The sequence below is a fragment of the Tasmannia lanceolata genome, unplaced genomic scaffold (genome assembly GCF_043159265.1).
Source record: "Tasmannia lanceolata isolate RefF3 unplaced genomic scaffold, GAP_Taslan_0.1 ptg000026l, whole genome shotgun sequence".
NCBI lineage: Eukaryota > Viridiplantae > Streptophyta > Magnoliopsida > Canellales > Winteraceae > Tasmannia > Tasmannia lanceolata.
The window spans coordinates 2,157,016-2,171,900 of record NW_027518703.1 but is presented as its reverse complement, the minus strand read 5'-3'; the positions used below and the strand labels follow the sequence as shown (position 1 = coordinate 2,171,900).

Below are 14,885 nucleotides of genomic sequence, written 5' to 3'. Positions count from 1 at the left end.
ACATTGAAATATGAGGATACAGAATCAGACGCCGATTCTTATTCCTTATTCGGGCAATCCAAATGCACCCTTAATTCCGGCAATCCAAATGCACCCTTTATGACTTGTTTTGCTGCCATTGTTGTAATTATAAAAACCTCAAATCCTAGTAGTCTACAGTTGGAAAAGTTAAGAAAGAAAAGGGTCAAGTAAAAATTGGGAATTGATATCAGCACAACCATGTTTTAATAATCGCACTAACTCAGCTTGTCTTTTCCTTTTTATTGTCCTGGACTGAACTAGGTAAATTCGTTGATCTTCGGCAACTATTTTTTTACGGGATTTTTCCCTTTTTTAGGGGTGGCGAATGACAAAAGCTAAAAAAAATCTCAAAAATTATGTTCGGCTGCATGACCCGGTGAGGTCCATTTCCAAAATTTATGCTACTTTTTCGACTAAAAAATAGGATTCCTGGAAGCGATAACAATAACCGTTTCTAAAATTTCTCATCATCCGTATCGAAAACCATCGAGATTTCTGAACAGAACAGAAAGACCCTATTTCCCCTCGGCGGGAACAAACGCGTGCGTTTTTAGTTTAGTTTGAAATCGATTTGTTCTTCTGAATACAGAAAGTGGGTATTGTTCTACACTAAACAATAAAGGAAAAGAGAGAAAAAATTCCCCTATCCCGTTTTCATTATTTATTGGTTGGTTGAAAAGAAAAAAAATAAAACCAAGTTCACTATGGAAGATCAGAAGTCAGTAGAAATTCAGAAGACGAGAAGCAAAACGATGGACGATCAAAGGCCCAGAAGAGTGCCTTTGAAGGCCCAACATCCCAATTGGAAAGAGAAGGTATGTCCAATCTTTTTTTTATTTCTAGTGTGTTATTTAGGGCTTTGTTCCTTCATCTAAATTCGTCAGAATTTGGTTTTAGTTAGTTGGGCATGAGGTGGGTCTGTTTGGTTTGATTGTGTTGGTCATCTCCTACTGTTCAGTAATTTTTTCATCTTGCATCTTCTGTTTTGTCCAAATTTTGGGCTTGTGTGTATCAATGGGCAATTTTGATTTCTTGATCACATTCTTATTTGTATCAATTGACCTCAATTTCCTTTCTACATGAGCTGTGTATGAATGGGTCTAGGCCCTGTTTGTTTTAGATTATGACAACCGATTGTGGAGTCCCCAACCGATTATTGGACTGAAAATTGCACTAAATTTGAGTCCAATAATTGGTTGGGGACTCCACAATCGGTTGTCATAATCTAAAACAAACAGGCCCCTATTAGGTTTGATTGTATTGTTCATCTCCTAATGTTTAGGCCCTGTTCATTTAAGATTACTACAACCGATTGTAAGTGCCAAACCTATTATTCGACTCAAAATGACGTTTAAATTTGAGTCCAATAATCGGCTTTTACCATTCACAATCAATTGCCATAATCTTAAACGAACAGGGTCTTAGTAATTTATTCGTCTTCTATCTTCTGTTTTGTCCAAAATTTGGATTCCTTTTTGTTGTGTGTATGGATGGGCAATTTTGATTTCTTGATCAGTGTAGCAATTGACCTCAATTTCCTTTATTCTGTTTTCTTCTTTAGTGTTGGTTGGAGTATGAAGTGGGTTGTGATTTTCTACATCATCTCTTTTCTATAAGATACTTCATTTTTCCTGTTCTATTTTCTCCTATGAAGTAGGATTCTAGATTTTCTTTATCAAACTATTCTTTTCTGCACTTGGTTTACTTCCCTTCACATTTTCTCTTCCTTTTCTTGTGGGTATGTAAATGGGGTTTTCATGTTTTTTTTTTCTCATATAAAAATGAAAGTTGACGATATTGTTACATTGAATACAGCTTCGTCGGAACTGTCTGAAGAGGGTCCAGGAGAATCGAACCCACTTGCTCTGGAAAATCAGGACAAATGGGAAACAAGTTCAGAATCAAAAGGTTAAATATGTTTTTTTTTTTCAATTTTCTCATTTTACTTCTTTGTTATTGAAGTTAGAGCTAATTTCCAAGTTTTTTATTTTTTGAGAGAACGGCATGTAGCATCATGTATCTGGTTTTCAGAATTACCTACCATTTTGATTTCTGTTGGTCAGTTTGTGAATGTTCTCATGTATACTAAAGACTATTCTTATGTTTGTTTTTGTCAAGAAGACAAATTGTGTCTAAACTATCTGGTTAATGGTTCCGTCAGCAAGCTAATGTTGGAAACTTTTGTCTTATTGGATCTACCGCCTTGATGTAATTCTTTGCAAAATTTCGTATTTATACAATCAGCATATTTCTGCCTCCTTTTGGGTGTTCTCTAATCTAATAATTTACACCCATTTCCTTATTATCGTCTGTTTTCTTAATAGGAGATGGTAGAATCTGCTTTCCGGGACATATTTTCCGACGAACTGAAAAAAATTAAGCAGTCATCTTTGGATGACGAACAGAAAAAGATTAAGCAGTCATCTTTGGATGACTGCACAGTAATCACAAAGTTCGATGCTGATGATATTTTATGGGAATATGATGGTATGCACATGGCATCTGGATCAACTGAAGGCGAATGTGAGGAGCTAAGCGAAGAGCTGATGATAGAAATGGAAAAGGTTCTTCATGAAGAACTCAAAGCGGAAATGATTAGAAGAGGTAAAGTTTTAGGCCCTGTTCGTTTTAGATTGTGACAACCGATGGTGAGGGGCTCCAACCAATTATTGGCCCAAAATTATCTTCAATTAAAGTTAAAATTATTTTGCGCCAATAATTGGTTGAGGCCCTCACCATCGGTTGTCACACAATTTGAAACAAACAGGGCCTTAGTGTATTTCAGTCATTTGTTTTCCTTCCCATTTTAACTTCAATTAAAGCTTAACAACTTACTTCTAAAATATTCTCCAATAACAGAAATGAGTGTTAGTTAACGTTAATTTCAATCAAACTTTCATGCTGCCCATACTAAAGAGAAGAAATTTCTGTGCTAATGCACATGTCTTGTAAAACGTCTAATATTTACATATTCCATTGCCCAGCATTCTCATGGAGCTTTGCATGGGTATCACGGAAAGTATAAAGTACTTGTAAATTCTGTCAGAAGTTACAAATTTAAATCATTAAAAAAATTCTGTCAGAAGTTTCCATTCCACTGCCATCAGTAAGAATGTAAGACAGTTTTTTTCTTTTTAACTTTTTTGATGAATAAGTTGGAAAAATCAGAATGACGCGTTGGTGTTTGTGTAGGAAAGAAATTTTTTATTTTAACCTAGACATGAGCACATTTCTTGTTGCCAGACAACATAACGGTTTTAACACATAGAGGCCTGGAAAAACAAACATACTGTCATGTGAGCATGTCTACAAAGTTTTATGAAAATAATTGAATGACATTTGGTTTTATAAATATTAGCTCTTATGAGTACAGAGAAGCATATCCAGATAAATAGGAATGTATTAACACGAGACATGCCATATATGTTTTGTCCTGATACCCATGTTGAAATGTGTCTGACATGCTTGTCCAATGCATGCATCTGACACGATAAAGCTACATGATCCATTTTTTTGTGGTTATTAATGCAATAAATTTACTCTACCTGAAATATCTTGGTTATGCTTTGTTTCACCAAAAGAAATGTTTTAGAAAAAAGAAATTATTATTGCAGTCTGTTTCTTCCAATTCCTTCTTTTTCAAGTTGAGGACGTTGGTGGTTTATGTACACTTAAATGCTTATTTGTTTTGTTTTTTTCTTTACTAAACATATTCTAAATATTTTGTTAAATCTTTTGGTTTAAATTGAATGATAACATGTTTCTTTGATCGAAGTCTTGTGTTACATGCTTTATTTGGAATGTTTTATTGCTGCTTGGATGCACGTCGTCCACTTGTGTCAGACCAGCTTCGGCGCACCTGTTAGGCAAAATCCTTAGATATCTGTTTTGCCCTTTTTTGGTGACAAACTGTTCATTATAGTTTACTTTATTTCTATTAATCTAGATGTATTTTGTATATCTTATGTTTTGTTGAACTACTATTTGTATAACGATATCCTTTCAATATTATTATTTAACTGCATGCCATGCACACGTATCAGTTTGTTGGGTTTTCCGGGAAGAGGTGTAATTTTTGGGGTTTTCGGTTCACCTAGTTGAGCTTCTACCTTGTATGGCTGGGTTCATATTGAATTCTATTCATTTTTAGCAAAACCTCAAAATGACTCTTTCCATGTTTCATCGCTATTTCCAACGTTGCTGTGCTTAACACTTTGTTTATTATGTCTCAGTTAACTTAATCCTTATATATGTTATGAACGGGATGGATGCCATGCAGATAGGACCCTTTATACTAAACATTGTCCCAAACACTTAAAGAGTTGAGAGCTGAATGATAGTGAGGTCTTTTGCTTGGTGATAGGTGTTTTGTGTTTTGACATGATTTATCAACTTGAGCTTAATTGATTTGCCACTCCTATGCCATGCAGATAGGACCCTTTATACGAAACATTGTTTCAAATCCAAACACTTAAGTGAGGCCCTTTGCTTGGAAACAGTTGTTTTGTGCTTTGATATGATTTATCTGATTTGCCAATCCAATGCAGAAGTAGAGGTCTATGACAAAACTTTTGAGGATATTGAGGATTACTTAGCTCAAGCGGTTTATGAACAAATGCAACTTAATGATGGCCAGGTATGCACGTAATGGACTGAGTTAATGCTAATCTTTGTACAAAAACTAACAATACCATGAAGCATACATTCACACCACGTTAGTCTCCTGTATGTCATACTTTTTCTCACACATGTGAGAGCATGTACATAAGCATGCAAGCACATTTAATATATATTTACAAGACAATAGCTGCAAGAACTATGTGGGTTATTGTTTATTTATGTTTGGGAGAGTTATTTTGACCTTTTACTTGGTGTTGGTTCTCAAACCCTGGTTCATGTAGTAGTTAATCTCTATGTTTTTTTTTTCAATTATTGATTCCCAAACCTGAGAGTATAGCTAGAGGCATATCACAGAAAATGTTGGGATTACTATCTAGAGCATAGATGATAATGGGAAATGATAAATGTGCCCCTCTTCATTACTTGGGACAACCAGCTGCAGTGTACGCGGCAATCATGTCCATTCAATCTTTCCCATGTGAAGTACATCAACCGCTTTGCAGTCATAGATGTACTGCAGCTGGCTGTCCCTAGTAATGAAAAGGGGCGCATTTATCATTTCCCATGATAATTTTGGGACTTCATTAACTACGGAATTGAGTAATTCCATTATCCACCTTTTCTGACGATTCTGGCTATATATAGGGCTACGAGTGACCCCTTCAATGGAGGACGGAGTCCCAAAGTCTATAGATAGGGAATCTCATATTCCCTGTTAACCAAGTTATTTTCTAGAGAGTTAGCTTTCGGAATTGATTAATTCCATTATGCACCTTTTCTGACAATTCTGACTACATATATAGGGCTACGAGTGACCTCTTCAGTGGATGGCGGAGTCCCAAAGCCTATAGATAGGATATCTCATATCCCATATTAGCCAAGCTATTTTCTAGGGAGTTAGCTTTCGCTGGAGGTTTCGGCAACCATAATCTCCCTAGAGTTCTCTATCAAGTCTTAAATCTCCTTGAATGGATCAGAATCCTCCATAAGGTATCATTTTTTTTGTTGGATCGCATTAAGAGAGTCGTCTCAATAATTTATCCAACCTCCTTTTACTGTACATTTTGGAGAATTATGACCATCTTCAATGCTTTGGTTTCATCCACGATATCATCCATCTTACTAGCTAAGCTTGTGAAGGCATGTAAGGCCTCCGGTTTAGTTGCAGAGAACATTTTCACATCTTCTCTTTTTTTTTTGAATATTAATAAATATCATTAGAAAAGGACCGAGGAGGTCAAATACAGAGAATACAAAAGTCTAAAGAACAAGATGACAAAAAGTATTCAAGGAGGTAAAAAAACGAAGAGCTCCATATCATCCTTTCCAACCCCTTCTCTAGCAAGCCTACCGGCTACCCCATTAGCGGATCGGCGCACATGCTGGAATACAATAGATGAAGTTGCCACCCAATCTTGAATTTCATCAAAGAACAAAGCGAATCTCCAAGGGATAGAGTGGAGGCCTTTGAGCCACCGTAATACATTCAAAGAATCTCCTTCAACGACTACTTTATCAAATCAATTTTTATCTAACAACTTGAGAGCTTGATGCACCGCTCGAACCTCAGCCTCATTAGAATCCGCAATACCAATGGGACCGGCGAAGGCCTCCGGTTCCATTGGTATTACCAAGACATTATCACAACTTCTTACTTGGAATGCTTCCGGTTTAGTTGCAGAGAACATTTTCGCATCTTCTTCTTACTTGAACAAACATAGAGCACTCCGTAAGTTGTACTTGTATTTTTATGGTACTAGTTGTCGATATATAAATCTGTGTTACCAAGACAATTGGCACAGGTGCCAAACATCAAATTGTTCAGTGCGACTGCCTCCAAAAATCTGGATGCGGAACACTTCTAGACACAAATAAATACGTAATAAAAAATAAGGAATAAGAGGTGATAAAAAATAAATTCCAAAAGATTTTTGAGAAAGAAGTCAATAGAGTTCCAGTCAGGACTAACATATCAACTTTGATCAAATGATAAGATTCATGCAGTAATTATTTCAAGAATTATCTGTCTACATGAAAATTATTCATTTGAAATCAATCCAAAAAAAAAAAAAAAACCCCAAAACAAAAAGAACAATGAGAAAGTAAATCTTTGATGGACTGGGAAAAAAAATGTAGATCTCAAGGCATGATTCCTTGACATAAAAAAGGTGGAGGAAAGCTTTGAGTAAAAGGAAGTGTTAGAAATTTTCATTTTAACAAATGCAAACCTTCTTGAAACCAAAAAAAAAAAAAAGAGAGAGAGAGAGAGACGAAGAAAAAAAACTTATAAAGGTGTAGACACCCAACGGCTCCCACAAAAGGATATGTATTGGGAGTAGGTCTGAGTTAGGACTCCTACGTAGAAGTTTTCAACACATGGCAATTTTTCTTTATGAAATCACCCAGGCATTCTGGAGGAGTGTTATATCATGTTTGTGTGTCTGAATATATCTAAATGTTTTTTAATGGGAATAATGCTCAAATGTTAGCGTGAAAAAAATGGAAGTGTCAAGACAAGGCTGCTGTAAATATGAGTGTTATTATATTAGTTATTGGCACACGATGTATAATTTTTTTTTATTATGTATACTATTGTTTTCCTTTTTATTATGTATTCCATAAATTTTTTGTGTGCACGATGTATTATTATTTTTATTTTGTATACTATTGTTTTCCTTTTTAGTATGTATTCCATAAATTTTTTGTGTGATTTCTGCCAAGCATCTCCTGTATGTTTCATATATGTTTCTCACACATTTCATATATGTTTCCTATGTGCTTCACATACATTTTCCGGGTGTTTCCCATTCGTTTCATACGTGTTGCTCATAAGCTCCCCGTATATTTCCCACACATTTCCCTGCATTTCACACGTGTTTCACATAGGGATGCAACTCGGGTCGGGCGGGTTGGGTTTTCCAAAACCTTACCCTATCTGAGAATTATCTCGTCTCGGGTTGGGTCAGGTCTATTTTTTTACATGAAAACCCGAGATTCGTAAAACTGAACCCTACCCGAGATAGTTTTTCGGGTTGGGTCGGGTTTTCATTTTTTTAATGTATGATAATGACTAATTTTAAAGATTGTAGGAAAAAAAAAACAAATCTTCACACCAAAAATCTCTAAATTTATGTCATCGAGTGTATAAATTTAAGAAAGACATTATATTTTAACATAATAGACATAATCACCTCAATGAAAACAATTGTATCAATATATTGGAAAATAATTTGATATGGTATTCAAGAGATATTTAAGAAAGTCACGGTACAACCATATGAGTCGGGTCGGGTTTTAGGTTTTTTCTTTAAACCCGGACCTACCCAAGATTGAGTCGGGTTTTCCAATTTAAAACCCGACCCTACCCCAAGACCCGTGATTTCTACATCCGACCCATGTTATTTTCGGACCCAAGTTGCAGCCCTACTTTCACATAAGTTTCTCATATATTTCCCATGTATTTTTCATACGTTTCACATAAGTTTCCCATACATTTCCCATGCATTTCCCATACATTTCTCATGCATTTCAAAAACTTTTTACCAAATATTTTTTCATGTTTCATTTTCGTTTCGCAAATCCCCCCACTTTGGGTTTTTCAGAAACTATGCCCTAATCACTCCCAATTGTTATCATTCATGGATTACACAAGGCATGAGATTCAGGTCCAAGTGTTATTGATGTGGTCTGAAAACTCGGAGGATCCTCGTTTCTTGGTAGCGGAGGCAAAAAATAAAATAAATAGAAAAGGGGCCCTTCGATCACCATCGTAGGGAATAGGATGCTTCGTTCACCGTCAAAGGGGATGTGATTTACTTCGTTCCCAACGAAGCCGAGTTCCTCAGAGCAAAACTAGAAAATACTCACAAGTTCTCAAATAACTCAAAAGCCTAAAGGCAAATTTTCATTCAATTATCAAAGAAGTCCCTTACAAGAAAAGTAATCCTAGAAAGCTAGCTTATGACCTAAGAAATCTCAGCCGTCCTTCTAAACTTACTAAAATAAAACCTAAAAACTTAGACTAAAAAAACCCAAATATATAAATCTCGTAATAGGGATGTAGCATATTTTACAAACGTCAGTAACTTCCTTAAATCACATCCAAATCGCGTGATCTTGGGCTTGTTAAATAGGTAATCGGAAAACTTTTCTAATGATACCAAAATTAAGTGAAATGGATGGTATTTGATGCCTAAAAGGTAGGCTACAAATAAAATGATGAAAATAATAATTAAAAACAAGAAACTTGTTCCACGCCAACGAACCGAACGATTCTTGGTGATTTTTCGTTCGCATCATACTTCCCTGGTTCCAAAAAACTCATCCTCGAGTTTTAAGTGTCGAGGATTAAATCCTACTGCATAATCTCGAAGATGAAAATATGACTTGTCTTGAACTTGAACATGCTTGAAGTCATTAATATCCACTGTAGGCTTCAATCTAGGATCTAATAAAAACGGATCTACATAAATTAATGAAAAAATTAACTTTTCTAATTATACCAAAATTAAGTGGAATGGATGAGATTTGATGCCTAAAAAGTAGGCTACAAACTGTGCGTATGGCGTATTGCTTTCGATTCAATAGAATTAGGGTAGGAGTATGCTATTCAATGAATCGCCACGCTATTCTCTCCTATGTTGTATCGCTCTTCTCTTGTTTCTCAACGGACCGAAGAATGTTTATCATCTGAAACTCTCTAGGATCAAATACTGAAGATGAAAATATGACTTGTCTTCCTTTTAAAAAAGGACTTGTCTTGAACTTGAACATGCTTGAAGTCATCAATATCCACTGTAGGCTTCCACGTAGGATCTAAACAAACAGATCTACATAAATTGATGAAAAAATTGATGTAATGTTTTTCCACTGATCCGTCCTTCCAATCTCTATTGGCCCACCTAATGTGCTGTCAGATCCAATTTCTTTTTGTTCTTTTATTATGATTTCACAATGAACATCAACAACCTCTTCCTGTGAATCATTGATCGCTTTGTCACCATAAAAAATAAATTGATCATCATCTGAGCTTTTAGCAACGATTAAGAATGTCTTCTGGCAATTCTTAATTTATGATTTCCTACTCTTAGTAATAATAAAACGATTTCAAGTCCGGGATTACCTCCCAATCTTGGCATTCATCAACTCTCCTTTGAAGTAATCGAAGATATTCTGTAGCCATTGTGAATCCAAGGAAAGAATGTGCTACCAAACTTCTTCAACCCAAGGAAAGAATGTGCTCTGCTACCAACTGATGCAGTTCAAAAATCCGGACGCTCTTCATTGCACATCAGCGGAGGAAACATAGATAAAATAATAAGAAAAGGGGCCCTTCGATCACCGTCGTAGGGACTATGATACTTCTATCACCCTTGAAGGGGATGTGATTTACTTCGTTCCCAACGAAGCCGAGTTTCTCAGAGCGAAACTAGAAGATACTCAAGTTCTCAAAGAACTCAAAAGCCTAAAGGCAAATTTTCAATCAATAATCAAAGAAGTCCCTTACAATGCTTTTTGTAAGATGTATTTATGAGAAAAGAAACCCTAGAAAGCTAGCTTAAGACCTAGAAACTAATCTCATGTGTCCCTCTAAACTTACTAAAATAAAATCTGAAAACTTAGACTAAAACAACCTAAATATAGAAATCCCATAATAGGCATGTAGCATATTCTAAAAACGTCCATAACTTCCTCAAATGATATCCAAATCACATGATCTTGGGCTCGTTAGATAGTTAATCGAAAAACTTTTCTAATGATAGCAAAATTAAGTGAAATGGATGAGATTTGATGCCTAAAAAGTATGCGACAAATAAAATGACGAAAATAATGATTAAAAATAAGAAACTTGTTCCACGCCAATGAACCGAACGATTCATGTTGATTTTTTGTCCGCATCAGTTATTGGTAAACCATAACACTTATACCCTACAATGTTTTCGAGGAATGTAGTCATCCTTGATGGGGACTTTCCTAGGGCCCATCATTTAATTTTTAAGTGTCCTTTAGATGTCTTTAATTCCCTTTAAGTTATAAGAGGGGTAACACAATCTTTTTCCACCAATCTCGCTTGGTTTCTTTAAGTTTTAGCTTTTTAAAATGGGGCCCACATGTTTATTACCAATAAGCGATAGAGGCATTTAAATCATTTATAATTAATCACTTAAGTTGTTAAGTGACTACAAGGGCCCACCTTGCAACATAAGGGAATCCTTGTATTTGTGAGACTTGAAGTGTGTTAATTTCCATGAGGAGTTAGGAGTCCTAGTGGATTTGGAGAGTCCTAATTTACTTGTAGTAGTGGGAGTCCATGTAATAGTTTTATTTCAATGAGGAGTTAGTAGTTTAAGTATAATAGGAAGTCTAATTAGATTTTGAGTTGTTTTGCAACAAGGATTAGGAGTTTTTTTTTTAAAAAAAAATCATATGACTTGCATAGCCTATGAATATGAAAGGCCTCTTGGCCCTGAAAACAATTAAATATGAATGAAATTTGATGCTTTCTTATGCCTTTTATGAGGTGTGAATCGTGTGATGCTTCATATTAGGTCACTTTTCTATCCTTGAACTCCATTTCCATTTCTTTCTTTCACTTTTCCATCTCTCTTTTCTCTCTCCTCTTTAAGGAAGAATTAGTCCTCCCTTCTCGTTCCCGTTCTTTCCTTCTGCTATCTTTCTTTCTCTTCTCATAAAAGTGATCTTCAAACCCTAGATTCGCATCAATCCTAGAAAGGAGAGACCTACTCACACTTGCAATTTTTCGTGAGTTTTCGCAATAACAAACCCATCCATAAAAGGAATCTAGATATTAGCTTTCCAAGTGCACAAAAATCAAACACTTTATTGTTAAAGTTTAAAGGGGAAAAGAAAAATACAATGTCAAGCATTTTACCTGCAAGGACGACCCAAGTGCTCGCAGCTGGTTGCTGAATTTGCCACCTCTCTATACTTAATTGTAACTCCTTATCAGAGTAAGGGTAATTTACATAAGTTTGGCAGACGTTAATGTTCCGCAGTTATGACTATCAACAGTAGTGTTGAAGAGAGGATGGAGAAGAACAATGTTGGTTGGAGAGATCTCCCCCTCACTTATGTATTTATTTATAAAGAGAGAAATGTTACATATGACCATTATGCCCTTAGGCGTATACATACATACAACTAACACTCCCCCTCAAGCTGGAATGTAAATGTCAAGCATTCCTAGCTTAGGGGGAGTTGTTACGGAAGAAGGGGAAGGAGGAGAGAGTGGGTCGCGCGAGGGGGTGAGGGGTTTCCTGAGGGGTGGGGTGGGGATTGTAGGGGATGGGCTACGGGAGCCACGGGAGGCAGAGGAGGGGTGGGGAGTTGTTACGGCGAGGGAGGGGGGTGGGTGTGGTGTCGGGGAGAGGGGACGGAAGCCACGGGAGAAGGGAGGGGGGTTGTGGTGTCGGGGAAGGGGCCGAAGGGGAGAGGTTGAGGTTGCGGGAGAGGGGCGTCGATGGTGGTCCCTAGGGGATCAAAACCCTAAGGCTCTGATACCATGTTGAAGAGAGGATGGAGAAGAAGAATGTGAGTTGGAGAGATCTCCCCCTCACTTATGTATTTATAAATAAAGAGAGAAATGTTACATATGACCACTATGCCTTAGGCATATACATACATACATACATCTAACAAGTAGCAAATTAAAAACTTTTAGCACTTGGCATGATTTGGGCCTACTATTTTTCGAAACAATTTCCTTTTTGCAAATGAAATCCACATAATGATGATAGTGTTCTTGGTTCAGGAAATGCTCATTTGATTTCATTGTTTGCAATAGTTGGTTATGTCGAGGGACGGAGGGGGGTGGGGTGGGTGTGGTGTCTGGGAGATTTGGTTCTTATTATAGTTGCACAAATCTTTTATTACGGGATGTTGCTTCCTATTTGGAATTTTGCAATTCCATGACGATTAAGGTCTTAAAGTGGCCCTGCTTCCAATGCAAAAGGAAGGCTTCTGTTTAGAGGCATTTCCTCTTGCTAATTAGTTAATCGTGTCCTTTTTTGTGATTCCCTTGGGTATGCCTGGGCTTTCATAGTAGGGGTGCAACTCGGGTCGGGTTGAGGCGAACCCGACCCGAGGAACCATTTACTCAACCTGAACCCAACCTGACCCGATTTCCAACCCGACGAGGTTCAACCCAAGGAACCCTTTTGCCAAACCAAACCTGACTTGACCCGAGTTCAACCCGACCCAACCCGAGTTTTTAAGCTAACAAAAAAAAAAAAATTGATAAAAAATGTCGGGTTTCACTCGAGTCGGGTTGCCCAAGCCCTCAACCCGAACTCAACTTGGGTTGGGAAAACCCGAACCCAACCCGAACTCAGCCCAACCCGACTTGACGTTTTTCGGGTTGAACCCGACCCGAGTTGCACCCCTATTTCATAGTCCCCCACCTCTCTCTCTCTCTTGATTTTCTTGATAAATTGTCTTATTTGCTGGAAACAATTTGACATGGATAGACTATCTGACTTGAGCTGCAGGTTAGTGAGAATGACAAGTTTTGGTGTCCCATCTGCAAGCAAGGAGAGTTACGAGAATATCGCCATTTCATTTATTGTACTCATTGCAGCCTTCAGCTCAACATTCAAAGCGATAAGGTTCTTTCTCCATTCCATACATTTCTTACTCTTTTACTTATAATTCTCTACATAGCATGTCATCTAGAATTTTTATTCTGAGATCATCACCACATCCATATATGAGAGGCTTAATGAACAAGGCCCTTTATTTAGAGGCAGCTGTAGGCCTAGGATTTTGGCAATGTATATCAGGATTCTCCTTAAAAATCTTTCATGGAAAAGGGTTTTTATAACATGAAGTACGTCAATTTTAAGAAGCCATGGTTATGTAGTCATCTATGTTTCATGGTTGAGAATTTCCAGACAAAACAAAAAGGAAAACTCTTCGCAACACCTAATATAGTTAGAACACGGAATAATTTGTTCGAATTTAGCTCTGAAGGATACACTACATGCATGATGTCATTTCTAGGAAACCATGCTTATGAAGTCATCTAGATATCGTTGTTGACCCCTATCATTGCAAGAGATAGTTTTTCTTTGTCTGAAACATCAAAGCCCTTTCCTTTGTTTTCTCTCTAAAATTTCTGTTTCTCTTATGTTTTTTTTATGTATGATGCGTGGGATCTGTGAAGGGAAATATACGTTGGGATATTTGAAGCATCTCAAAGATATCAGAATATAAATGGTGTGATGCCATGTCACAGAATGTTTTTAACCATGCCATGATTGTCCAAACCATCAGAGTCCATGTTGGCTCCATATGCATTTGGGATTTGGGATACTAATGATGGAAAAGCATGAAAAGCTTTTGAATTCTATTTCCTTATAACAATTCAAAACTGTTAGAAAAGAGCTAGGAGGAGAAGAACCGAGGGAGAAGAAGAGAGTCACACTTAGGGAGCTCCCATTTAATATGAACTATATAAATGTGAAATACGGTTACATGTACAATTTCCAAAATATCCTTCTAACAAAAACCATTTTCTGTGCAGGTGAATTTGGATGTTTTGCGGGTTCGATTGGCCGAAGCCTTCATGGAACATCTTGATAGAGGATGCCGACTAGCACCGAAGTTTTGCATGGAAACTAGATTCAATCTAACTGCATTGTATATAGAGTGTGAAGCTTGCAGTACATTTGAAATTGTATTGTAACTTTATTTCATTTCCTTTTCTACTTAAAACTGCTGAGTCAAGCTTGCTGGACAATCTAAAATAAAGTGCATCCCTGTCTTCCTTCAACAAATTGTACAATAGTCAATAGATACCCAATTTGTACAGCTAAAAAAGGTGAGTGTCGTGTTACTTTTTTGAAATTACAAAATATCTATTTTGTGCATATATTGATCTAAAAGTTGCTATCTGTGTTGTATGATGGCACTATGAGTCACTTATATGACTGCCCTGAGCCCGAACAGGGTCTGGGCTGGATTTTCCAACCCTGAGGGCAGGCTTGGGTTCACTTTTGCAAGCCCGAGCTAGGGTCGGGTCGGGCTCAGGGTTGATACCTCGGGCCAGCCCAACCCGACCTTGTTCACACTATATGCCGTATTTTGATATTTACACCAACCCATCTTGTCTTTTAGTACTTGAAAAATTTATTACATTTTCCAAAAAGGAAATAATAAATGCACCCATTTTCATCACTTGAGACACCGAGCTACAATGTATCTATGACTGCAAACATGCTGTTGTA

At 37.0% G+C, this 14,885-nt stretch overlaps 1 protein-coding gene across 2 annotated transcripts; it reads left to right on the top strand.

The window, feature by feature from the left end:
* Nucleotides 1–458: 458 nt before the first annotated feature.
* Nucleotides 459–14,528, top strand: LOC143858607 (RPA-interacting protein A). 2 transcript variants are annotated; one of them, XM_077369297.1, is made up of 7 exons: nt 459–836; nt 1,837–1,929; nt 2,346–2,625; nt 4,452–4,496; nt 4,569–4,657; nt 13,149–13,265; nt 14,183–14,528. In XM_077369297.1, exons 1-7 carry the CDS (start codon nt 726–728, stop codon nt 14,342–14,344), a joined length of 897 nt encoding a protein of 298 aa, XP_077225412.1. In that variant the 5' UTR covers nt 459–725; the 3' UTR covers nt 14,345–14,528. The 2 variants fall into 2 exon arrangements, with proteins under 2 accessions (XP_077225412.1, XP_077225414.1); XM_077369299.1 differs by lacking the exon at nt 4,452–4,496.
* The last annotated feature ends 357 nt before the right edge of the window (nt 14,529–14,885 follow it).